General features: G+C 41.5%; 1 protein-coding gene across 1 annotated transcript; it reads right to left on the bottom strand.

Moving 5' to 3' along the window:
- Positions 1-17,531: 17,531 nt before the first annotated feature.
- On the bottom strand, positions 17,532-18,750 carry LOC100667728 (olfactory receptor 52K1-like). Its single transcript, XM_003420109.3, has one exon. It carries the CDS (start codon positions 18,534-18,536, stop codon positions 17,532-17,534), a length of 1,005 nt encoding a protein of 334 aa, XP_003420157.2. The 5' UTR covers positions 18,537-18,750.
- Positions 18,751-24,536: the final 5,786 nt, after the last annotated feature.

Below are 24,536 nucleotides of genomic sequence, written 5' to 3'. Positions count from 1 at the left end.
TGGGCTGACCTTGGGCTCAGCTGAGGAGAAGAAACTGTTGCAATTTGAGATACCCAAATGTGAGGCAGAGTGGGCACTTGAAGACAATGATCATGACAGGCATACCAAATCCTGGATCCAACCTGATTTGGAGTGTTGTGTGTGTGCACTGAGGTTGTGGCTTGGGAGCTGGGCCCCAAGGTGACTGTGACATGGCTCCTGCTGTGAAACGCCATGAACCACAGAGGCGGGGGATTGCTCCTCCAGGCAGGTATCACTAATAATTAATTTGTTCTGTTTGGTATGGTTACTAAGCCCGTTATCAATCCACCAACTGTTTTTGCTCTTGGTCCACCCTTCTCCCTCTTGTCCATACAGATAACACTACTAACAAGACATTAAATTAGCCTTGGTATGCCTTGATGGTTCTCAGAAGTCATTTTACCTTAAACCAACATCATATTTGCTAATCTGTAGAGGGTGAAAACCTATCATTTTTTTTTTTTTCCTGAAAATGAGAATGAACTTTATCACTTGGAAGGATTGTAGCACCTCTGCTATTCTCCATAATGGCTCAAACGTCATTTCTAGATTTTTAAAAAATCCTGTTTGGTGATTCCATAGGTAAAGGGCTATTTTCTTGACTATACAAAGAACTTTTAATAATCAGTAAGAAAAAGACCAATAACCCAACAAAAAATGGGGACAGTTTACAAAAATGAAACACAAATAGTCCTTAAGTATTTATTGTGTGTTTTTTCTCTTTAATGTGGGGTGGGAGATAAATGTGTCTCCTTTACTTTAAGCCGAATGAGGTAGCTTTGAGAAAAATAGTGAGCTTAGCCTTTGGCCTCTGGAATTTAAAGACTTCAGGATAAAAAAAAGGGTAAAGGTGAGAAGCTGCCAGAGAAAGTTTTCCACTGTTTCCCATGGACCAGATGTGGATAACTCTACTACGAGGCTGCCAGTTTGTGGTACTGTGGTAGCTTACATGTTGCTGTGATGCTGGAAGCTATGCCACTGTATTTCAAATACCAGCAGGGTCACCAATGGTGGACAAGTTTCAATGGAGCTTCCAGACTAAGACAGAATAGGAAGAAGGACCTGGCAGTCTATTCTGAAAAAATAGACCAGCGAAAACCTTTTGACTAGCAATGGAACACTGACATAGCGCCGGAAGATGAGCCCCTCAGGAAGAGAGAGCTGCCTTCTCAAATTAGAGTCCACCTTAATGACGTGGATAAAATAAAGTTTGGGGGACCTTTATTTGCTGATGTGGCACAACCCAAGATGAGAAGAAACAGCTGCAAACACCCACTAACAATCAGAACATGAAATGTATGAAGTATGAATCTAGGAAAATTGGAAGTCATCAAAAATGAAATGGAATGCATAAAGATTGATATCCTAGGCACTAATCAGCTGAAATGGACTGGTATTGGCTATTTTGAATGTGGCAGTCATATGGTCTACTATGCTAGGAATGACAAATTGAAGAGGAATGGTATTGCATTTATCATCAAAAAGAACACTTCAAGGTGTCTCTTGAAGTACAACGCTGTCAGTGATAGGTTAATATCCATGTGCCTACAAGGAAGACCAGTTAATAGAACTATTGTTCAAGTTTACATACCAACCACTAATGCCAAAGATGAGGAAATTGAAGATTTTTACCAATGTATGCAGTCTGAAATTGGTCAAACGTGCACTCAAGATGCATTGATAATTACTGGTGATTGGAATGTGAAAGTTGGAAACAAGGAAGAAGGGTCAGTAGCTGGAAAATATGGCCTTGGTGATAGAAACAATGCCAGAGATCGCATGATAGAATTTTTGCAAGATCAACAAGATAAACAGTAACGCATGGACCTCACCAGATGGAAAACATGGGAATCATATTGACTGCATCTGTGGAAAGAGATGATGAAAAAGCTTGATATCATCAGTCAGAACAAGACCAGGGGCCAACTGCAGAACAGACCATCAATTGCTCATATGCAAGTTCAAGTTGAAGCTGAAGAAAATTAAAACAAGTCTGTGAGAGCCAAAATATGACCTTGAGTATATCCCACCTGAATTTGGAGACCATCTTAAGAAGAGATTTGACGCACCGAACACTAACGACTGAAGACCAGACGAGTTGTGGGATGACATGAAGGACGTCATACATGAAGAAAGCAAAATGTCATTAAAAACTCAGGAAAGAAAAGATGAAAATGAGTGTCAGAAGAGACTCTGAAACTTGCTTTCTAATGTAGAGAGGCTAAAGCAAAAGGAAGAAATGATGAAGTAAAAGAGTTGAGCAGAAAATTTCAAAGGGTCACTCGAGAAGACAAAGTAAAGTGTAATGAAATATGCAAAGTTCTGGAGTTAGAAAACCAAAAAGGAACAACATGCTAGGCGTTTCTCAAGCTGAAAGAACTGAAGAAAAAATTCAAGCCTCGAGTTGCTGTTTTGAAGGATTCTATAGGGAAAATGGAAACCCTGGTGGTGTGGTGGTTAAGTGCTACAGCTGCCAACTAAAAGGTTGGCAGTTTGAATCCACCAGGTGCTCCTTGGAAACTATGGGCCAGTTCTACTCTGTTCTATAGGGTTGCTATGAGTCGGAATCGACTGGACAGCAATGGGTTTTTTATGGGCAAAATGTTGAAGGACACAGGAAGCATCAAAAGAAGAAGAAAGGAATAGACAGAGTCACTGTACCAAAAAGAATTGGTCGATGGTCAGCCATTTCAAGAGGTAACATATGATCAAGAACCAATGATACTGAAGAAATAAGTCCAGGCTATGCTAAAGGCATTGGTAACAGCATTGGTGAAAAGAAAGGCTCCAGGAATTGACAGAATACCAGTTGAGATGTTTCGACAAACGGATGCAATGATGAAAGTGCTCATTTATCTATGGCAAGAAATTTGGGAGACCGTTACCTGGCTAACCAGCTCAAAGAGATCCATATTTGTGCCCCTTCCAAAGAACGGTGAAGCAACAGAATGTGGAAACTATCGAACAATATCATTACTATTACACACAAGTAAAACTTTACTGAAGATAATTCAAAAAATGGTTGCAGAAGTACCTTGACAGGCAACGACAGAGGTGGACTCCCAGAAGGGAGCCAGTTTTGAGTCACCTAGGAAAGGATTTTTCCCGAGAGGACCACCTGGAGGGGCAAGGTAGAGAGGGGCTAAAGATGGACTTCCAGGAGTCAGGGACTAGGGAGAAGCCCAAGCCATCAGCAAGGAGAGACGTCACCCACTATTGGCTACTTGAGTTTGAGTTCCCTGAGGAAGACAGAAGCAGTATGTGGACATTGCCACATCTCTTGTTACGTTTGAGTCCATTGTTGCAGCCACTGTGTCAAGCCATCTTGTTGAGGGTCTTCCTCTTTTTCATTGATTCTCTGCTTTACCAAGCATGATGTCCTTCTCTAGGGAGGCTGGTCCCTCCTGATAACATGTCCAAAGTACGTGAGATGAAGTCTTACAATCTTTTCTTCTAAGGAGCATTCTGGCTGTACTTCTTCTAAGACAGATTTGTTCATTCTTCTTGCCACATCTAGAGAGCTTAAATACCAGGCTACTACTGTCTCAGTCAGGTAAGAACATTCTGGTCTTTCATCTCTCCTTTCTATCCTTGATCCAACCCTGGACAAGTCTGAGGCAACATAGTGATTTGGAGCAGGAATAGAAGAACAAGGAGGGGAATGAATGAAATGGTCATTTGACTCTCCTCTTCCTCATTGCAGGTTTTCCTTCTGATAAAAACCTGAGGAGGGGAGGAGAGATGCTTTGAATTGGATGGGATTAAAGATTTGATGTTAGATTATTCTGGATGTTTTAACAACTGAAAATATGAGAGGAATGGAAAAGGGGCTTAAAGGCAATGTTCCCCTCTCTTTGAACAAGCAGTTCCATAGATCGAGAATGTCTTCTTTTTTAAATAATTTTTATTGTGCTTTAAGTGAAGGTTTACAGATCAAGTCAGTCTTTCTCACAAAAACCCATATACACCTTGCTACACACTCCCAGTTACTCTCCCCCTAATGAGACAGCCCGCTCTCTCCCTCCACTCTCTCTTTTCCTGTCCATTTCGCCAGCTTCTAACCCCCTCCACCCTCTCATCTCCCCTCCAGGCTGGAGACGCCAACATAGTCTCAAGTGTCCACCTGATCCAAGAAGCTCACTCCTCACCAGCATCCCTCTCCAACCCATTGTCCAGTTCAATCCAAGTCTGAAGAGTTGGCTTTGGGAATGGTTCCTGTCCTGGGCCAACAGAAGGTCTGGGGGCCTTGACCACCAGGGTCCTTTTAGTCTCAGTCAGACCACTAAGTTTGGTCTTTTTACGAGAATTTGGGGTCTGCATCTCACTGCTCTCCTGCTCCCTCAGGGACTCTCTGTTGTGTCCCCTGTCAGGGCAGTCATCGGTTATAGCCAGGCACCATCTAGTTCTTCTGGTCTCAGGATGATGTAGTCGCTGGTTCATGTGGGCCTTTCTGTCTCTTGGGCTCATAATTGCCTTGTGTCCTCGGTGTTCTTCATTCTCCTTTGATCCAGGTGGGTTGACACCAATTGATGCATCTTAGATGGCTGCTTGCTAGCGTTTAAGACCCCAGTCGCCACTCTTCAAAGTGGGATGCAGAATGTTTTCTTAATAGATTTTATTATGCCAATTGACTTAGATGTCCCCTGAAACCATGGTCCCCAGACCCCTGCCCCTGCTACGCTGGCCTTTGAAGCATTCAGTTTATTCAGGAAACCTCTTTGCTTTTGGTTTAGTCCAATTGTGCTGACCTCCCCTGTATTGTGTGCTGTCTTTCCCTTCACCTAAAGTAGTTCTTATCTAATTAGTGAATACCCCTCTCCCACCCTCCCTCCCTCCACCTTCTCGTAACCCCAAAAGAATGTTTTCTTCTCAGTTTAAACTATTTCTCAAGTTCTTATAATAGTGGTCTTATACAATATTTGTCCTTTTGCAACTGGCTAATTTCACTCAGCATAATGCCTTCCAGGTTCCTCCATGTTATGAAATGTTTCATAGATTCCTCACTGTTCTTTATCGATGCGTAGTATTCCATTGTGTGAATATACCATAATTTATTTATCCATTCATCCGTTGATGGGCATCTTGGTTGCTTCCATCTTTTTGCTATTGTAAACAGTGCTGCAATAAACATCGGTGTGCATATATCTGTTTGTGTAAAGGCCCTTATTTCTCTATGATATATTCCAAGGAGTGGGATTGCTGGATCATATGGTAGTTCTATTTCTAGCTTTTTAAGGGAGCCCCAAATCGATTTCCAAAGTGGTTGTACCATTTGACATTCCCACCAGCAGTGTAGAAGTGTTCCAATCTCTCCACAGCCTCTCCAACATTAATTATTTTGTGTTTTTTGGATTAATGCCAGCCTTGTTGGAGTGAGATGGAATCTCATTGTAGTTTTGATCTGCATTTCTCTAATTGCTAACGATCGTGAACATTCCCTCATTTATCTGTTAGCTACCTGAATGTCTTCTTTAGCGAAGTGTCTATTCATATCTTTTGCCCATTTTTTGATTGGGTTATTTGTCTTTTTGTAGTTGAGTTTTTGCAGTGTCACGTAGATTTTAGAGATCAGGCGCTGATTGGAAATGTCATAGCTAAAATCTTTCTCCCAGTCTGTAGGTAGTCTTTTTACTCTTTTGGTGAAGTCTTTGGATGAGCACAGGTGTTTGATTTTTAGGAGCTCCCAGTTATCTAGTTTTTTTTTCTACATTCTTTATAATGTTTTGTATACTGTTTTTTTTTCATGCCATGTATTAGGGTTCCTAACGTTGTCCCTATTTTTTCTTCCATGATCTTTATCGTTTTAGATTTTATATTTAGGTCTTTGACCCATTTTGAGTTAGTTTTTGTGCATGGAGTGAGGTATGGGTCTTGTTTCATTTTTCTGCAGATGGATATCCAGTTATGCCAGCACCATTTGTTAAAAAGACTGTCTTTTCCCCATTTAACTGTTTTGAGGCCTTTGTCAAATATCAACGGCTCATATGTGGATGGATTTATGTCTGGATTCTCAATTCTGTTCCACTGATCCATATATCTGTTGTTGTACCAGTACCAGGCTGTTTTGACTACTGCGGTGGTGTAATAGGTTCTAAAATCAGGTAAAGTAAGGCCTCCCACTTTGTTCTTCTTTTTCAGTAATGCCTTATTTATCCGGGGCCTCTTTCCCTTCCATATGAAATTGGTGATTTGTTTCTCCATCTCATTAAAGAATGTCCTTGGGATTTGGATGGAACTGCATTAAATGTATAGATTGCTTTTGGTAGAATAGACATTTTTATAATATTAAGTCTTCCTATCCACGAGCAAGTTATGTTCTTCCACATGTAAGTCTCTTTTGGTTTCTTGCAGAAGTGTACTGTAGTTTTCTTTGTGTAAGTCTTTCACATCTCTGGTAAGATTTATTCCTAAGTATTTTATCTTCTTGGGGGCTACTGTAAATGGCATTGATTTGGTGATTTCCTCTTCGATGTTCTTTTTGTTGGTGTAGAGGAATCCAACTGATTTTTGTATATTTTTCTTATATCCCAATACTCTGCTGAACTCTTCTATTAGTTTCAGTAGTTTTCTGGAGGATTCCTTAGGGTTTTCTGTGTATAAGATCGTGTCTTCTGCAAATAGAGATACTTTTACTTCTTCCTTGCCAATCTGAATGCCCTTTATTTCTTTATCTAGCCTAATTGCTCTGGCTAGGACTTCCAGCACAATGTTGAATAAGAGTGGTGATAAAGGGCATCCTTGTCTCGTTCCCGATCTCAGTGGGAATGTTTTCAGGCTCTCTCCATTTAGGGTGATGTTGGCTGTTGGCTTTGTATAAATGCCCTTTATTATGTTGAGGAATTTTCCTTCTATTCCTATTTTGCTGAGAGTTTTTATCATGAATGAGTGTTGAACTTTGTCAAATGCCTTTTCTGCATCAATTGATAAAATCATGTGATTCTTGTCTTTTGTTTTATTTATGTGGTGGATTACATTAATTATTTTTCTCATGTTGAACCATCCCTGCATACCTGGTATAAATCCCACTTGGTCGTGATGAATTATTTTTTGGATATGTTGTTGAATTCTATTGGCTAGAATTTTGTTGAGGATTTTTGCATCTACATTCATGAGGGATATAGATCTATAATTTTCTTTTCTTGTGGTGTCTTTACCTGGTTTTGGTATCAGGGATATGGTGGATTCATAGAATGAGTTTGTGAGTATTCCATCCTTTTCTATGCTCTGAAATACCTTTAGTAGTAGTAGTGTTAACTCTTCTCTGAAGGTTTGGTAGAACTCTGCAGTGAAGCCGTCCGGACCAGGGCTTTTTTTGTGTTGGGAATTTTTTGATTACCTTTTCAACCTCTTCTTTTGTTATGGGTCTATTTGGTTGTTTTACCTCTGTTTGTGTTAGTTTAGGTAGGTAGTGTGTTTCTAGGAATTCATCCATTTCTTTTAGGTTTTCGAATTTGTTTGAGTATAGTTTTTCATAGTAATCTGATATGATTCTTTTAATTTCAGTTGGATCTGTTGTAATATTGCCCATCTCATTTCTTATTCAAGTTATTTGTTTCCTCTCCTGTTTTTCTTTTGTCAGTTTAGCCAGTGGTTTATCAATTTTGTTGATTTTTTCAAAAAACCAACTTTTGGTGTTGTTAATTCTTTCAATTGTTTTTCTGTTTTCTAGTTCATTTAGTTCAGCTCTAATTTTTATTATTTGTTTTCTTCTGGTGCCTGTGGGTTTCTTTTGTTGCTCTATTTCTATTTGTTGAAGTTGTAGGGATAATTCTTTGATTTTGGCCCTTTCTTCTTTTTGGATGTGTGCATTTATTGACATAAATTGGCTTCTGAGCACCACTCTTGCTCTGTCCCAAAGGTTCTGGTAGGAAGTGTTTTCATTCTCATTGGATTCTCTGAATTTCTTTATTCCATCCTTAAAGTCTTCTATAATCCAGTCTTTTCTGAGCAGGGTATTGTTCAGTTTCCAAGTGTTTGATTTCTTTTCCCGTTATTGGTTTCCACTTTTATGGCCTTATGGTCAGAGAAGATGCTTTGCAATATTTCAACGTTTTTGATTCTTCTAAGGCTTGCTTTATGACTTCATATGTGGTCTATTCTAGAGAATGTTCCATGTGCACTAGAAAAGAAAGTATACTTGGTTGCTGTTGGGTGGAGTGTTCTGTATATGCCTACGAGGTCAAGTTGATTGATTGTGGCATTTAGATCTTCTGTGTCTTTATTGAGTTTCTTTCTGGATGTCTTGTCCTCCACCGAAAGTGGTGTGTTGAAGTCTCCTACTGTTATTGTGGAGCTGTCTATCTCACTTTTCAGTGCTGATAGAGTTTGTTTTATGTATCTCGCAGCCCTGTCATTGTGTGCATAAATATTTAATATGGTTATATCTTCTTGGTGTATTGTCCCTTTAATCATTATATAGTGTCCTTCTTTATCCTTTATGATGGATTTAACTTTAAAGTCTATTTTGTCAGAAATTACTATTGACACTCCTGCTTTTTTCTGATTGTTGTTTGCTTGGTATATTTTTTTCCATCCTTTGAGTTTTAGGTTGTTTGTGTCTCTAAGGTGTGTCTCTTGTAGGCAGTATATAGATGGATCTTGTTTTTTAATCCATTCTGCCACTCTCTGTCTCTTTATTGGTGTGTTTAGTCCACTTACATTCAGGGTAACTATGGATAGGTATGAATTTAGTGCTATCATTTTGATGTCTTTTTTTTGTGGGTCGACAGTTTCTTTTTCCCACTTGATTTTATGTGCTGAGTAGATTTTCTTTATATATTTTCCTTTCCTCATATTTGTTGTTGTTGATTTTGTTTCTGCTGAGTCTGTATTTTTCCCTTGTATTTTATTTTGATGAGTAGGATAGTTTGTCTCCTTTGTGGTTACCTTGTTATTTACCCCTATTTTTCTAAATTTAAAACTAACTTTTATTTCTTTGTATCACCATATCTTCCTCCCCATATGGAAGGAGTATGATTACACTTCTTAGTCCCTCTTTATTATTTTAATGTTGTCTTCTTTTATATAATAACATCGCAGTTACCCTGTGTTGGGCTTTTTTTTTCTTTTTAATCTTGCTTTGTTTTTTTTTGATTTCCCTGTCTGAGTTGACTTCTGGTTGCTCTGCCCAGTGTTCTAGTCTTGAGTTGATACCCGATATTATTGATTTTCTAATGAAAGAACTCCCTTTAGTATTTCTTGTAGTTTTGGTTTGGTTTTTATGAATTCCCTCAACTTGTGTTTATCTGGAAATGTCTTAATTTCATCTTCATATTTAAGAGACAGTTTTGATGGATATATGATTCTTGGCAGGCAATTTTTTTCCTTCAATTTTTTAAATATGTCATCCCATTGCCTTCTTGCCTGCGTGGTTTCTGCCGAGTAGTCCAAGCTTATTCTTATTGGCTCTCCTTTGTAGGTGACTTTTTGTTTATCCGTCACTGCTCTTATAATTGTCTTTTTATCTTTGGTTTTGGCAAGCGTGATTATAATATGTCTTGGCAACTTTCTTTTAAGATCTACCTTATGTGGAGTTCGATGAGCATCTTAGATAGATATCTTCTCATCTTTCATGATATCAGGGAAGTTTCCTGCCAACAAATCTTCAACAATTTTCTCTGTATTTTCTGTTATTCCTCCCTGTTCTGGTACTCCAATCACTCGTAGGTTATTTCCCTTGAGAGAGTCACACATGAGTCTTAAGATTTCTTCATTTTTTGAAGTTCTTTTATCTGATTTTTCTTCAAATATATTAGTGCCAAGTGATTTATCTTCGAGTTCAGAAATTCTAGCTTCTACTTGCTCAATTCTGCTCCTCTGACTTTCTATTGAGTTATCTAATTCTGTAATTTTATTGTTAATCTTCTGAATTTCTGATTGCTGTCTGTGGATTTTTCCAGCTTATTAATCTTTTCATTATGTTCCTGAATAATCTTTCTAATTTCTTCAGTTGCTTTATCTGTATGTTCCTTGGCTTGTTCTGCATATTGCCTCATTTCCTTCCTGATGTCTTGAAGGGTTCTGTATATTAAACTTTTGTATTCTGCATCTGGTAATTCCAGGAATGTACTTTCATCTAGAAGATCCCTGGATTCTTTGTTTTGAGAGCCTGTTGAGGTGATCATGGTCTGTTTCTTCATGTGACTTGATATTGACTGTTGTCTCCGAGCCATCTATAAGTTATTGTATTGGTTTATGCTTGCTTACTGTGTTGTATCTGCTTGCTTTGTTTTGTTTTGGTATATCCCTATGGGTTGCTTGAGTGAGCTAGCTTGATTATTTTCACCTTTTGAGCTCTGGTGTCCTGTCCCTAGCTGGCTAGAGCTGTTATCAGGTATATCAGTCTAGGAGTCCATTCAGTTTTCTTGTATGAATTCAGCTCAGGTTTCCAGGTAGCTGATATCAAGTGTGTGGTATAGGCTGTGTCCTAAAGTCTTGGAGGGGCAGGGGTGATTAGTGTATATACCGGTATCTGATTGCAGCAGGGGTCACGCTCTGAACAAGACAGCGGGCTGAGAACTGACCCCCAAGTGTCTCTGTTCCCTAGAGCGTGCTGGTGGGTGGGTTCTGCGGAGGGACCATGGGCACCCAAAGTCTTTGTTGTAAGGACTGGGAGGTACCAGTTATCTTTGGACCCCTGTTGCGGGTGGCTGGGTGACCTGAGTGGAACTACCAGTCCTTAGGTCCCCAATGTGGGTAGGTGAGGACCTTGTTTAATAGGAAAGCAATGTCAAACGTCAAACACCCACCTCTCCATCGCACAGCTGAAATGGTTGGAGTTTGCCAACAAGGGCCTATTCTCCCGAAATAGGCCCACAGAGGTTCATGCAGAAGGGAAAGGTGCTCAAGGTCCACAGATGGTTTATGCCTGGACAGGAGCTGCTTCTGTCCTGAGCTCCCTGGTTAATGGAGCTAGCAAATTACCTTTTCTCCCCAGTTACAAATTTTTTCCTTCCCCAAGGCCGGGAGAATGGCTCTAGGTGCTCACCAGGGTCTATCTCCGGCCCAGGGATTCAGCTGCTAAAGCCCCCTTGGGGGTTGGGGGGGGCACGGTAAAATATACGCAAGTACTTAGCTTTTGCTGAGAGCTCGCTGATCTCCTCAGATTCCGGAGGTGTGAGTAGGCTGTGTGGCTGGCTGCTTCTCCCTGAGGAAACTGCGGCTGAACGCTAGTACCAGCCAGCCACCGCCGCCACTGCCACTCCGGGAATGGTGCCTGAGGGCTCCCTGTGATTCAGGTCCGGTAACTCCTCTCCACTTCTGAATGGCCTCTTCCTCCCCCTGCCCCTCAGTTCATTGTCTAAGCTTGCCTTTGATGCTCAGGGCTCCCAGCTTGTCACAAATATACTCGTTTCACTTGTTTTTCCGGGTCTTTGTTCTAAAGAGGGCTCGACAGAAGCATCTGTCTACTCCGCCATCTTGGCTCCGCGTCTTCTATCTTGTCCACCTTGTTTAGGTTGGGGGCTGCCTGATGATGCACTTGCCTGAAATTTAATTTGTCAGATTAATATTTCATATAACAGGAAGATTTTAGCTCTATATTAGAATTTTGGCAAATGTTTAGGCTTCTATTTTGCCCACTTTTGAGTATTTCAGGAATTTTAAAGCTAATTTTTAAAGGGAACTTAGTTTTTATTTTATTTGTTCTTGTTTTAAGTTTTTGTATGTTAAACACATACAGAAAACTACAAAAAAAGAAAACTGTGGCTTAATGAATTATTGTAAGGCCATTACCCATGTCAGGAGACAAAATCTTACCAAACCAAAAAGTCCAAACCCTTTGCCGTTGAGTCAGTTCCGACTTATAGTGACCCTGTAAAGACAGAATAGAACTGCCCCATAGGGTTTCTGAGGAGTGCCTGTGGATTTGAACTACCTACGTTTTGGTTAGCAGCAATAGCTCGTAACCACTACACCACAAGGGTTTCCAGAGTCTCACCACCCACCCTCATCTGTCCACGTGCCCCAGCTCAGTCACAACCCTCTCCTTCCCCCTTAACTAGATAGATAACCCTTCCTGGGTAGTAACTGTTCCCAGGATAACTACTCTTCTGATGTTTATGATAACAGCTTGATTGCAACTGGGCATCCTTAAATATGAAGGTTTATTTTTGCCTTAAAAAATTTTTAAATTTAAATTTATAATTTTATTATAATGTTATATTTTAATTATGCAATAATTATATATTAACTATTATAAAATAAATATTTTAATAAATGTATAATTTATTATATTTTCATGAGAAATTATAAACATATTAATTTATATAAAATTGTGTGTATACACACATATATATTTCAATTCACATAGTCTAATTGACTCTTTTTTCTCCCTCTCTCTCCTTTCCCCCCTGCCTCCCTTATAAAATACTAAAATACTTGGGGAAGAAACTAGATCATTTGTCCTGTACAGCTCTTCAGTGTTTGGATTTTGCTGATTATATACCCACAAAGTAGCTTATTGAATTCCTCTGTCCTCTGTGATTTCTGTAAATTGGTAGTTGGAGCTAGAGGTTTTCTTAGATTCAGGTTTTATTTGTTTATTTGTTTTTGCAAGATAACTTCTTGTGTTATTCATCAAGAGGCACATACTGTCTGGTTGTCTCTCATTTTGAATTTTTTTTGATGCTCAGTTGATGCTCAGTTGATGCTCAGTGCTTTAATTCCTTAGGGTTTGCAAAATGGTGATCTTCTAATTCTGTAATTATTTCTTGTAATACCTCTACAAAGAGAAATTAAAATTGGTTCTTTAACATCCTCCAAAAGTCAAATTATTTTTATGTAATTTAAACACATTTGATGGATGACTTGGTCATCTAGTGCTACTATAACAGAAATACCACAAGTGGATGGCTTTAACAAATGGAAGTTTATTCTCTGACATTCTAGAAGGCTAGAAGTCCAGATTCAGGGCGTCAGCTCCAGGGGAAGCCTTTCTCTTTCTGTCAGCACTGGAGGAAGGTCTTTGTCATAAATCTTCCCCTGGACTAGGAGCTTTTCCTTGCAGAAACTCTGGCTCCAAAGGATGTGCTTTGCTCCTGGCACTGCTTTCTTGGTGGTATGAGGTCCCCATGTCTCTCGGCTTGCTTCCCTCTTTTATAGCTCAAAAGAGATTGGTTTAAGACACAATCTAATCTTGTAGATTGAATTCTACCTCATTAATATAACTGCCACTAATCCCATCTCATTAACATTGTAGAGAGAGAATTTACAGCACATAGGAAAGTCACATCAGTTGACAAAATGATGGACAATCACACAATATTGGAAATCATGGCCTAGCCATATTGATACACATATTTTTGGGGGACATAATTCAGTCCATAAAACAATGGGCTTCAATCTATTGCAGTTATTATTCTTTTGATGCTCAGATTGGGAGTTTCTTCAAGTTGGCTCCTGGAATTTTTTAAAAAACAGCTGTAGTAAACTTTGATAGTGGTTCCAGACTTGTCACTTGGTTAAACCAAAAAACCAAACCCGCTGCTGTTAAGTCAATTCCTACTCATAGCAACCCTATAGGACAGAGTAGAACTGCCCCATAGAGTTTCAAAGCAGCACCTAGCAGATTCAAACTGCCGACCTCTTGGTTAGCAGCTGTAGCACCTAACCACTACACCACCAGAGTTTCCGTCACTTGGTTAGAAGAGTGCAGATTTCTCCACTGTAAACTTGTTATTCTCTCCTTTGTAGTTAACAAGTACCTTGTGAGAAAATACTATGAGTCTATATACACCATACCTTTACCTACTAATTTTAGCACCCATTGATGATTCTTGTCGTTTCTATTATTCCTTCTACATTCATTAATTGATCTACTGTAAGGAAGATCCATTTATTTATGTATGTAATAGTCCATCCATTCATCCACTTATTTAAATTAATGTGCACTTACAGATCCTTATTTTTTTCTAGAGATATCATTCATTACTGTCATAATTTATTTCATTCCTCAGATTGCCCCTGATTTGGCTGTTAGAAATCCCTTCAAATTTGTTTCTCTGTTTTTTGACCTGACTTTTTTTTGAGTACTTCCTTACTTCTTAGCACCATACGATAATCCAGGTGCACCTTTTACTGTCTAACCCAGCTCCGGAATCAGCTATTTCTCCAAGCATTCCTGATTCATTTTATTGGAGAGTGGCATATATTGGAGTGGGTGTTATCCTGTCACTCTTAACACCTTCTATCTTTAACCAAAAAAACCAAACTCAGTGCCGTTGAGTCGATTCCGACTCATATTGACCTGATACGACAGAGTAGAACTGCCCCATAGAGTTTCCAAGGAGCGTCTGGTAGATTCAAACTGCTGACCCTTTGGTTAGCAGCTGTAGCACTTAACCACTATGCCACCAGGGTTTCCCTTCTATCTTTGAACACTTGTAAATATATATACATATGTTCTTTAAAGAACAGTTACTTTTCTATTAAAAGAATGGCGTTTTCTCACTACCTTACCCCTGATATTTTTTTTCTTTGTTTAAAAAAATTTTATTGTGGTGTAGGTGAAAATTTACAGTGCAAATTAGTTTCTTATTCAAAAACTCATACACAAATTGCTTTGTGACATTGGGTGCAATCCCCACAATGTGTCAGCACTCTCCTCCTTTCTACCCCAGGTTCTCTGTGCTCATTTGTCCAGTTTTCCTGTCCGTTTCTGCCTTCTTCTCTTTGCTTTTGGGCAAGTGTTGCCCATTTGGGCTCATATATTTGATTGAACTAAGAAGCACCATGTGTTGTTATTTGTTATATAGGCTTCTCTAATCTTTGGCTGAAAGATGGACTTCAGGGGTAGTTTCAGTTCTGAGTTAGCAGGGTCCCTGATATTCTTAAAATACAGCTTCTGCTCTTACAGAGCTCACAGTTAAGGAGTTTAAAGTGACTTTTACTCAGTACATACTAATACAATGTGATAAGGGAAGAAGACTAATATTCATTGTATACATGTTTTGTGTAAAGCATTGTTTAGTCATTTTACCAGTCATCTATTGTCACAAAATTTCTGCATACAAACCAACCACAGAAACTCAGTGGAAACTCAGTGGTATACAACAGTAAACATTTATTGTTCACACATCTGGGGTGGTCAGCTTGGTGGCTCTTTTGACTTTGTCTGGGCTTGCTCACATGTCTGAGGGCTGGCCAGCTATCAGGTAATCTAGGTTAGCATTGGCTGGGATGGCTGGGGCAACTCAGCTCCCCTGAATGTGCCTCTTTTTCCTCCAGGAGGCTAGCCCAAGCATGTTCTTATGGTGTGGCAGAGATGCAAGGGGGCAAATGGAAATACACAGGTACTTCACGAGTTTCTGCTTGCATCAGGTCTGTTAACATCCCCTTGACCAAAGCAAATTCTGTGGCTAAACTCCAAGTTTCCTCTCTATTTTTTCCAACTTCAGTCCACTGATTAGTCTCAAAGCCAATGCCACATATTTCAGATTTTTGTTATACTAGCACCCCACTTCTCACACCAATTTTGCTATCACTTTGGTATTGCTGCAGCATTTCTGCATAAGAAACTAGTGCAAACTCTGAGGCATACAATAATAAGCATTTATTGCTCACACGTCTAGGTGATTTGCTAGGCAGCTCTGCTGATTTTGGCTGGGCTCACTCACATGCATGGATATTGGCTGGGATATCAGGGATGACTCAGCTCTGCCCCCGTGTCTTTCATCTTTCTACAGGTTAAAAAAAAAAAAAAAAAAAATTTAGCCTGGGAATATTCTCATGGTGATGGCAGAGCCTGGGAATATTCATTCTCATGGTAATAGCAGAGGTGCAAACCCCAAAGAGAAACACTCAGGCACTTAGTCTATGCCTGATAATCTCCCCTTCAACTTGGTTAAGCCCAAAATCTGAGTGGGAGGGGAGTATGAAGTCACATAACAAGGTGTATGGATACAGATAGAGGTGAAGTATTGGGGCCATCATTGTAATAACCTCACAGGGTATTGTGGGAATATCATGGACAACATAACGTCTTTCATGTCTGCCTTTCTATGTGTGTAAAATATATAAAAAATAGACCAAAGCCTTCCTCTGCTCATTTGCAAAATGACTGAACCAACCCTATATGGTATTTTCCTTTTCTCTGTTTTTCTGGAAAATAATTTTTTTTTTTGCAAAAGTTTTAAAGTTATGTGCTGATTATTAAACTATTATCTCTCAGGTCCAAACTTATCCTTCTATACTCAGCTTTGTGATGCTGGGGTTGGGACTCTGTAAACTATGTTTACCCTTCGTCAGCGGGATTCCTGTTATCTTTGTCCAATAAAGGGCACTATAAGGAGATTAGAAAGAAGGAGGAGGGCAGAAGGGACTTGCTCCCTCCTATTTGCTTGTTTTTCCTGTCAGTACTCATGAGGGCAAGGGCCATACCATGCTCATTATGAATTGCCCTTGCTAAAGTCATCAGCTACTTGCTTACTGCTAAGTTGAAGGACCCTTTCGGTCCTCCTTGACCCATGAGAGGGTTTAACATTGCTGACCACTCCAACCTTCTTAAGATAGTCTCCTCCCTTGGCTTTGGTAAGGCTATTCTCTCCTTGCTCTTCCTGCCTCTCTGATCCTTACATACAAATTTAATCTTCTGATTTCTATTGAATCTACTGTTCTTCATCCCTGCTGTCACTTGTCAGGTTCAGGCTACCATCTTTTCTCATCTGAACTGGCGTAACAGCCTCCTAACAGTTTTCTGGGTCCAGGATCATCTTCCTCTAATCCACACTACTGTGACTGCCTGGTGATCATTCCAAAACACTAATATGATCTTGCCACTTCCCTGCTTTAGACTTTTCAGCGGCTACATATTATCTAACATAAAAGCTCAAACTCCTTATCATGACAGACAAGGATTTTCATGATCTGGCCTCTGCTTATTTATTAACTCAAGCTCCTCCCTGAGATACACCTCTGTGCTAGAACCATATGGGGCTACCAGTGAATTTCCATGCCTACCATGTTTATCCATGCCTCTGTGCTTTTGCCCATGCTGTTCCTTTTGCCTGGAATGCCTTTTTTCTCTCTGTCTCATTCCTCCCCAGTGTACAATTTCTGATCTTATCCTTCAAAGCCAACTCAAATTCATCTTCTCTGTGAAATGTTCCCATTGTTGGTGATTTTCTCCTCATCTGTGTTCCTACAGAATTTTGTACATGGAGCTATTATTGAACATTTTGTGTCTTTACAGATTGCTAGTTGAGACTTCCTTCAGGGAAGAGACAGATCCACCCCCCCTTGGAATCCTGCAGTTAACTTGAATGTATAATAAGTGTTTGATAAATGAATGAATGAATAAATGAATGAAAATGCACAGGGAGAAGGAAGGGAAAACTTAGAAACCAGAGAAAAATGCTTACTTTGCAGGTGGTTACTGCATGACTCTGGATGAGTGGCTGTTTTTCAGAAAATTGATATGTGACTCTCAAAGACCAATGCAGATAGCCAAAGCCAAACTATAGCAGGGAAGACTCACATAATTACCCTTCCGAATGCTCACAAGTCCCAGAAAGTCAGGCAGGAAACTTCTTACGTGAGAGCAGGTTCTGGGGCTTCTCAGTGGGGACCTGTAGCTGTGCTCTTTGGAACAGAGTTCCCAGGTGCTGCCTGATTTCCTTGGTTCTGACCCCATAGATGACGGGGTTGACCAGACATGGGAGCAGCAGGTAGAAGGCACTGAGCAGGTTGTGCACATCCTGGGAGGCAGTGTGGGCCACACGGTAGACAATAGATGAGGACATGGTGGAGGAGTAGACAGTGAAGATGACCAGCAGGTGGGAGCTGCAGGTGTTCAGGGCCTTGGAACGTGCTCCACCTGATGAAATTCGGAAGGCAGCATGGATGATGCGGGAATAGGAGGCACCAAGGAGGACCATGTCCAGGACTCTGTTGAAGATGCGGACAGTGAGCCCCACAGTCTTGTTCAGAGAGATGTCCCCACAGGAGAGCTTCATCAGAGCCATGTGCTCACAGGCAAAGTGGTGGATCACATCTGAGCGGCAAAAGTGAACCCGGGAGGCCAGTCCCACCACTGGAGCAACGATGCACGTGCTCCTGGCAGCTGCCACCCCAACCAGGCCAGTCAACAACGGGGTGGTTATGATTTCTGGGTAGCGGAGCGGGTTACAGATGGCAACATAGCGGTCCAAGGCCATGACCAGGAGGATGTTGCAGTCAAAGACAATAAGGAAGTAGATGCAGAACATTTGGAACAGGCAGCGAGGCAGGGAGATGCGGTTGAAGTGGGTGGAGAAACTGAACAGCATGGTGGGCACCACGGTGGTGGCGGCACAGACATTGACAGCCAGGAGCAGGGCGATGAGTGTGTACATGGGCTGGTGCAGGCTCTGCTGGGTGGCCACTGTGTGGATGATCAGGGCATTGGCAGAGACGATCAACAGGTAGAGGCTGAGGAAGGGCAACACCAGGAAGGCATGGGATTCCTGCAGCCCTGGGAAGCCCAACAGGAGGAAGCTGGTGTAGGACACATTAGAGCTTCCATTGCTCCACCCTGACATCTTCGCTGGGAAGCAGGATAGTTCCAGGAAGAGGGAAGCAGGACGGCTCTGGGGAGAGGGGAGCAGGAGTCCTGGTGTCAGAACCTGCCCCCAACCTGCCCCAGCCTCACCAGGCTGCACTGGGTGCTTTTTCCTTCATGAACTTCCAATATTTCTATAGAGAAAACAAAGAGCTATTTGCCAACATTTTGTAAGTCATTTCAAGAAAGCTGCATTCCATAGGCCCAATTTGTTTGTTTTTCCTTTCTTTTTCTATAAAAATCCTTCATTTATTTTTTTCACTTATAAACCCTTATTGAAGACCTATTTTCTGCTAGGTGCTATGGTAGGGGCTTGGGGCTTGGAATACACAATAAATAAGTTATTGTCTCTGCCTTGAATGAGCCCACATTCTACTGAGCAAGATTGACATAATAAGCAAGAGATAAAACACAGAGAATAACAGGATGTTGTAATGAGACTCTCCTCACTCCAGTTTTAGCTGATGTAGCCAAAGCCCAAGAATAAAACACAAACCAAGTGCCCCTTCCCTCATTCCAAACTGAGGTGCAGTAGTAGACTTCCTATATGGGATTTACAAAGGAAGTGGCTGAAAATTGTTGCGTGACCCTTAACCCAATGCCCACCTGGAGCGTATAAAAAGTTTGAGGCTGGAGAGCCTGAGAGAGAGAATGTCTTTGGAGAGAAGTGGCATTTTCCTTCCCTACCCAGGGTGGGGAGCAGAGAAGACAGCTTTCCCTCTACTTAAGCTAGTGTGCCTGGTTGATGGGAAGTAGATTCTGCCCCATGTGTCGAGTAGAACTGTGCTCCGTAGGATTTTCTTTCACTCAGGAAAAAAAAAAAAATTTTTTTATTGTACTTTAGAAGAAGGTTTGCAGAGCAACTTAGTTTCTCATTAAACACTTAATACACGTGAAACACTTAATACATGTGTTGTTTTGTGACATTGGTTGCCAACCCCACGACATATCAACATTCTCCCTTCTTGACCTAGGGTTTCCCATTACCATCTTTCCTGTGCCCTTCTGCTTCTTGTTCTTGCCCTGGGCTGGTGTGCCCATTTAGTCTCATTTTGTTTTATGGGCCTGTCTAATCTTTGGGTGAAGGGTGAACCTCAGGAGTGGCTTCAGTACTGAGTTAAAAGGGTATCTGGGGGTTTCTCTAGTCTCTGTCAGACCAGTAAGTCTGGTCTTTTTTTGTGTGTGTGTGAGTTAGAGTTTTGTTATACATTTTTCTCCACTCTGTCTAAGACCCTCTACTGTGACCCTGTCAGAGCAGTCAGTGGTAGTAGCTGAGCACCATCTAGTTGTGCTGGACTCAGTCTGGTAGAGGCTGTTGTAGTTGTGGTCCATTAGTCCTTTGGACTAATCTTTTCCTTGTTTCTCTGGTTTTCTTCATTCTCCCTTGCTCTGGACTTAAATATTTTTGATGAAAATAAATACAGCAAGACATTCCACAGTATTTTCAATGGTTGATTTTTTGTAAGTAGATTGTTAGGCCTTTCTTCCAAAGTACCTATGAGTAGACTTGAACCTCGAACCTTTTGGTTAGTTGCTGAGCTCGCTAACCATTTGTACCACCCAGGGACTCTGAGTTATTGAGAAGGGCTTTAAAAAGGCATAGCAGTAAACCTAAATTGTATCCCTTTCAGTTTGGGAAAATACTGGGGACTCTGATTCACACCTGGAAAGACTAAATGTTAAAGACTTAGGCTAGAGCCAACCAGTGACAGAGCTGAGAGACAGGAAGCAGTGGAAGCAGCAGCAACTCTACTGTTATGCACAGGACAAATATGTGTGCCACTCCTGATGGCCATGTGGGTGCTACAAAAAGGAACAAGGCTGGAGCCAACTTGAAGGGTCACTGCCCAAGAAAATGGTCTGGCAGATGGTGGTGGTGGTGGTAGGTAGGCTTTCATAGTCAGAGTCTCTCTGGGGCAACAATTGAATGATGTTGATAGCCAAGAAATGTATCCAAGAAAGTCTGCCAGGTTTACAGGAACAATGCCAGGACCCAGGCAATAGACTGGTAAGAGCCTTTCTACCCCTGATCACTTTCCTCTCCTCCTTCTCTTGTTCTGACCCTGATGGATGGGGATGGGAAGAAAAGCCCAAGGCAAGGAATTACAGAAGAAACCAGATCTGCTGGCATTTTCCACCGCAGGCTTCTATAAAGAATGCATCCATAGTAAAAGAGAACTTTTAACTTCGTTTCGATTGCTAAAATGAGTTTGTTTTTGAAATTAAAAGTGACTCAAGGCCTTTTGATTTTTCTAAGAATTACCAAAAAATTATGGAAACTACTCAAGATTTTGTCATCAGGAAAAAACTAGCATCATAGAGCAGATCTGAGTGGAGAGTGACCAGATAAAGTTGTTTTTCTTTTGCACCTTTGAAATTCAGTTCTTCCAAAATAACAGTAAAAATCTAGCAGGTTCTATAGAATAGTTTTGGTCAAAAAGATACTGGAACACAGTGGATGAAGATATAATTCTTCTTGGTAGGGTGAGATTCAAGGAAGATTTTATTGAAAAAAGTCAATGTCTTCAAATGAATTGTTGAATTTAACGTATGTTATAAACTACCACTTTTAGCAACCCTTTCAAAAATAAAATTGAATAGGATCACTTGTTCCAAGAACCTTGGAGCATCAGGGCAGAGCTGCCCCTTAGGGGGATAGAGTCCAGTCCTCCAGCAGGAGTGTGGATTCCTCTAATGTGCCTGATCAGTGGATGCCCAATACCTGCTTCCCTCCTCCTAACATGGAGTGCGTAAAGTTTATCGGGGAGTCCATCCCACTGTGGGCACCCATCCGCTTGTGATGTAGCCCATCTTATCATAGGGCAGCCCGTCTGAGTGTGGGGCAGAAAGCTCACTCTTAGGAAGTTCTCTGTGGTAAGCCACCATCTTTCTCTCTGTATCTTCTTCCCATTGCTTCTGGTAGTGCTCCCTCAAGCCACGTGGAGCCCATTTTATTTACGGGGCCTAGTCCTTTAGAGGTGGGTTTAGGGTCAAGTGTTTGGGTTGGGAGAAAGGTGATCCTGATAGGATAGGGTGCTGGGTGTGGATTTGGGTCTCCACACCCCACAGGGGACAGCATAGAACTGAAGCTGGTACTGAGGAGGAAAAAAGGGATGGGTTGGTGAAAAGAGGAGGACCAAAGCTAAAGGATGCAGGGGGCTCCTGGGGGCCATGGGGCGGTGAAGCAAGACAAACTTCATTGTGAATCCTGGTCCTGTCACTCACCATGTGTGACTCTGGGCAAGGACTTACTCTCTGATTCTCCTCTGTAATATGGGAAAACAATATTGGCCTTGCAGGATGACAGGAAGGATTAAATTGCTCAAAACTGTGAAGCTGATAGCATAGTAAGTTCTTAACCAATGTGAGGGGGCTTCTTTCTCCATGCCTCCTTCTGGAAGGAGAAGGAAATAGACTTTGGGCATAGCCCTGAACCCTAGGCACAAGAAGGAAGTTTGGGAACAGTGAGCTTGGAGACACACCAGAGTTCTCTCTTCCTTTTATTCCTGAGTTTGTACCCATTGCTCTTGTACAAATTTTCTATCTGTCCAGGAAAGGAAAGGTCTAACTTTGGTCTGTTCCTTACCCAGAGGGAAGTCCTTCAGGACATTAGCAGTGTCACCTCAGTGCTAACAGAGACCCTCTCCTGATGGGACCCAGAGTCCTCAGGCATACAGATGAGCTGGGTGAACGCAGCTGTGTCAACACACAGAATAAAAGAGTGTGGGGTGGTGGTGGTGGTGGTGGTGGTGGTGGTGGTGGTAGTGAGGTGGTGATGAGAGTCGTAGACTGATTTGAGATCTGTTTTGGTGCAAATGGTTAAGCACTCAGATACTAACTGAAAGGTTGGTGGTTCAAATTCACCCAGAGATGCCTTGGAAGAAGTCTGTCAATCTACTTCAGAAAGATCACAGCCATTGAAAACCCTATGAGCACAGTTCTACTCTGGAACACATGGAGTCACCGTGAATTGGAATAGGCTTGAATAGACTTGACAGCAACTGCTTTAAGGGAAACCCCAAGTTATTTGTAAGAGAAGAGTGGGTTTTCACTTATCTCCATAAAAGAGGAAAAAGAATAAGCGGGACTCAGTCTGCCACAATATGGCTCTGGGCTAGACTCAGAAGATGGTTTAGGAGACATTCCCAATTTCAAAGATCTTAAAACCCAGGGTAAGAGGCTGGGAAGGGGTGAGCCTTTCTTTTCTCTCTGGGCTAGAGGAGGTGGAATACCTGGCCAGAGGAATGGTGGTAACTGGGATGGCCCTTGGAAATCTCCACCAGCCCTCATTCCCTGGGCTAAACTCCAACCTTATGTCTCCCCGGTAAGAGCCTCCTACCAGCTCCCTGCCTGGCCAAACACAAACTCACTTACTTACCAGGACTTTTACACAGGCAGAAGTAAGGACTGGCCAGGTCAAGTCTGGGTTCCATGAATATAGTTAAATTCACCCCATTCCTCCCTGGGGGAGTTCCCAGGGCTTCCCATTCCCCATCCCTGGCTCTGACTTAGCCAATTAGCAGAGTCCCAGTGGTGGCCAGGATGAGCGCATGTCCCTGCAGAGCCCAGTGGGCTAGGAGAACAGTGTGAACAGAGAGCAGGTCTTTGATAACATCATGTTAGGGAAACAGTAAGGGGGCTCGTTTAGGGGAGTAGAGGGGTCCTTCAGGGAGCAGTTCTCTGGGATCTTCCCTTGTTCTTCTGCGCCTCTCATCCTTTCCAAGTGATCTCATCTATCTCGTGGCTTTGACCACCTATTGACCCTAATCACCCGTATATCTCTACATCCAAGTCTCTCCCTTGCACCCTAGACCCCATACAACTGCTTGTTGGAAATCTCCAGCTGATGTCCCACAGGAAACTCAAACATATCAAGCCTTGCCCTGGAGTTATGCCTTCATATCAAAAAGTTGTCATCCTCTGTGTTTCCTATGTTAGAAATGATATTCCTGCCCCCAAGTTGCCTAAACCACAATTGGTGAGTGTTTGTTTAAGTGTGTGTGTGTGTGTGTGTGTGAGCGAGAAAGAGAGACAGGGAGAGAGGGAATGTACATCAGTCAGGGTTGGGAAAGGCATCCACAATAGTTCACTCTTTACACTTAACCCATCACCAAGGACTGACAAGCCTTTGTTTATATTTCTGTTGTATGTCCCTCATTTCTATTCCCTCCATCATTAATTGTTCTGTTCCAGGTCACATCTTTTTTTTTTTTTTTTTAGGTCACATCGTTCTAGCCTGCTTACTGAGACTGTCTCCTAGCTGGGTCTTTCTCTGTCTCACACTCGGTAGGTGAGAGTGTATCTTTTGGGCATTATTTTTCTTAGTCTATGCTATTTTGGGAGATGAAAAACGGTATTCCCTTGATTATATGTGCTGGCTACTATTGCTGTTGGCCATTGTTTTCTTATGTTTGTATGCTAGCTCCTTTCATCTTTTGTGAAGGTTATTGATTGCAGTTTATTAAAAGGATTTTAATGTTTTGCTTGCTTAGCTCCCCTCCTTGGATTCTTACTCTCTCTGTAGCCAAAGCTCAACTCTTTGCACTGAAGGTCCTCTGTGCTCTGGTTTTCATCTGGCTCTCCAGCACTACTTCCCATCACTCTCTCACTTCTATTCTGTCCCCACCTTAATACTAATACCTACCATATTATGTTTTGAAAATCTAAAACACATCAGCATGTTGCCAGATACTTGTATACAATAAACTCTTATTTAATCTTCAGCATAACCGAAGAGGGTAGGTTTTATCTTCTGTATTTGGCAATTGAAGACACTGAGGTAATCAAGTCTATATTGAAGTACTTAAAATTCCCTCTATGAACCTCGTTGTTTCATATCCCAGAACTTCTCACAGGTCCCTGCATATTGAACCTGAAGCTTTTGGCTGGGAGACAAGCCAGGGTGTCAGTACAGTGGGATACCTAAAGAGCTCCAAGGGCCTAAATTGGATAAACCATAAGCTGAGTGCAGTTCTCGACA

The sequence above is a fragment of the Loxodonta africana genome, chromosome 7 (genome assembly GCF_030014295.1).
Source record: "Loxodonta africana isolate mLoxAfr1 chromosome 7, mLoxAfr1.hap2, whole genome shotgun sequence".
Lineage (NCBI taxonomy): Eukaryota > Metazoa > Chordata > Mammalia > Proboscidea > Elephantidae > Loxodonta > Loxodonta africana.
This window is presented reverse-complemented; position numbering and strand designations above follow the sequence as displayed.

Excerpts from the sequence above, each read along its gene's own strand:
- LOC100667728 (XM_003420109.3), bottom strand. The coding sequence starts at position 18,536 with ATGTCAGGGTGGAGCAATGGAAGCTCTAATGTGTCCTACACCAGCTTC.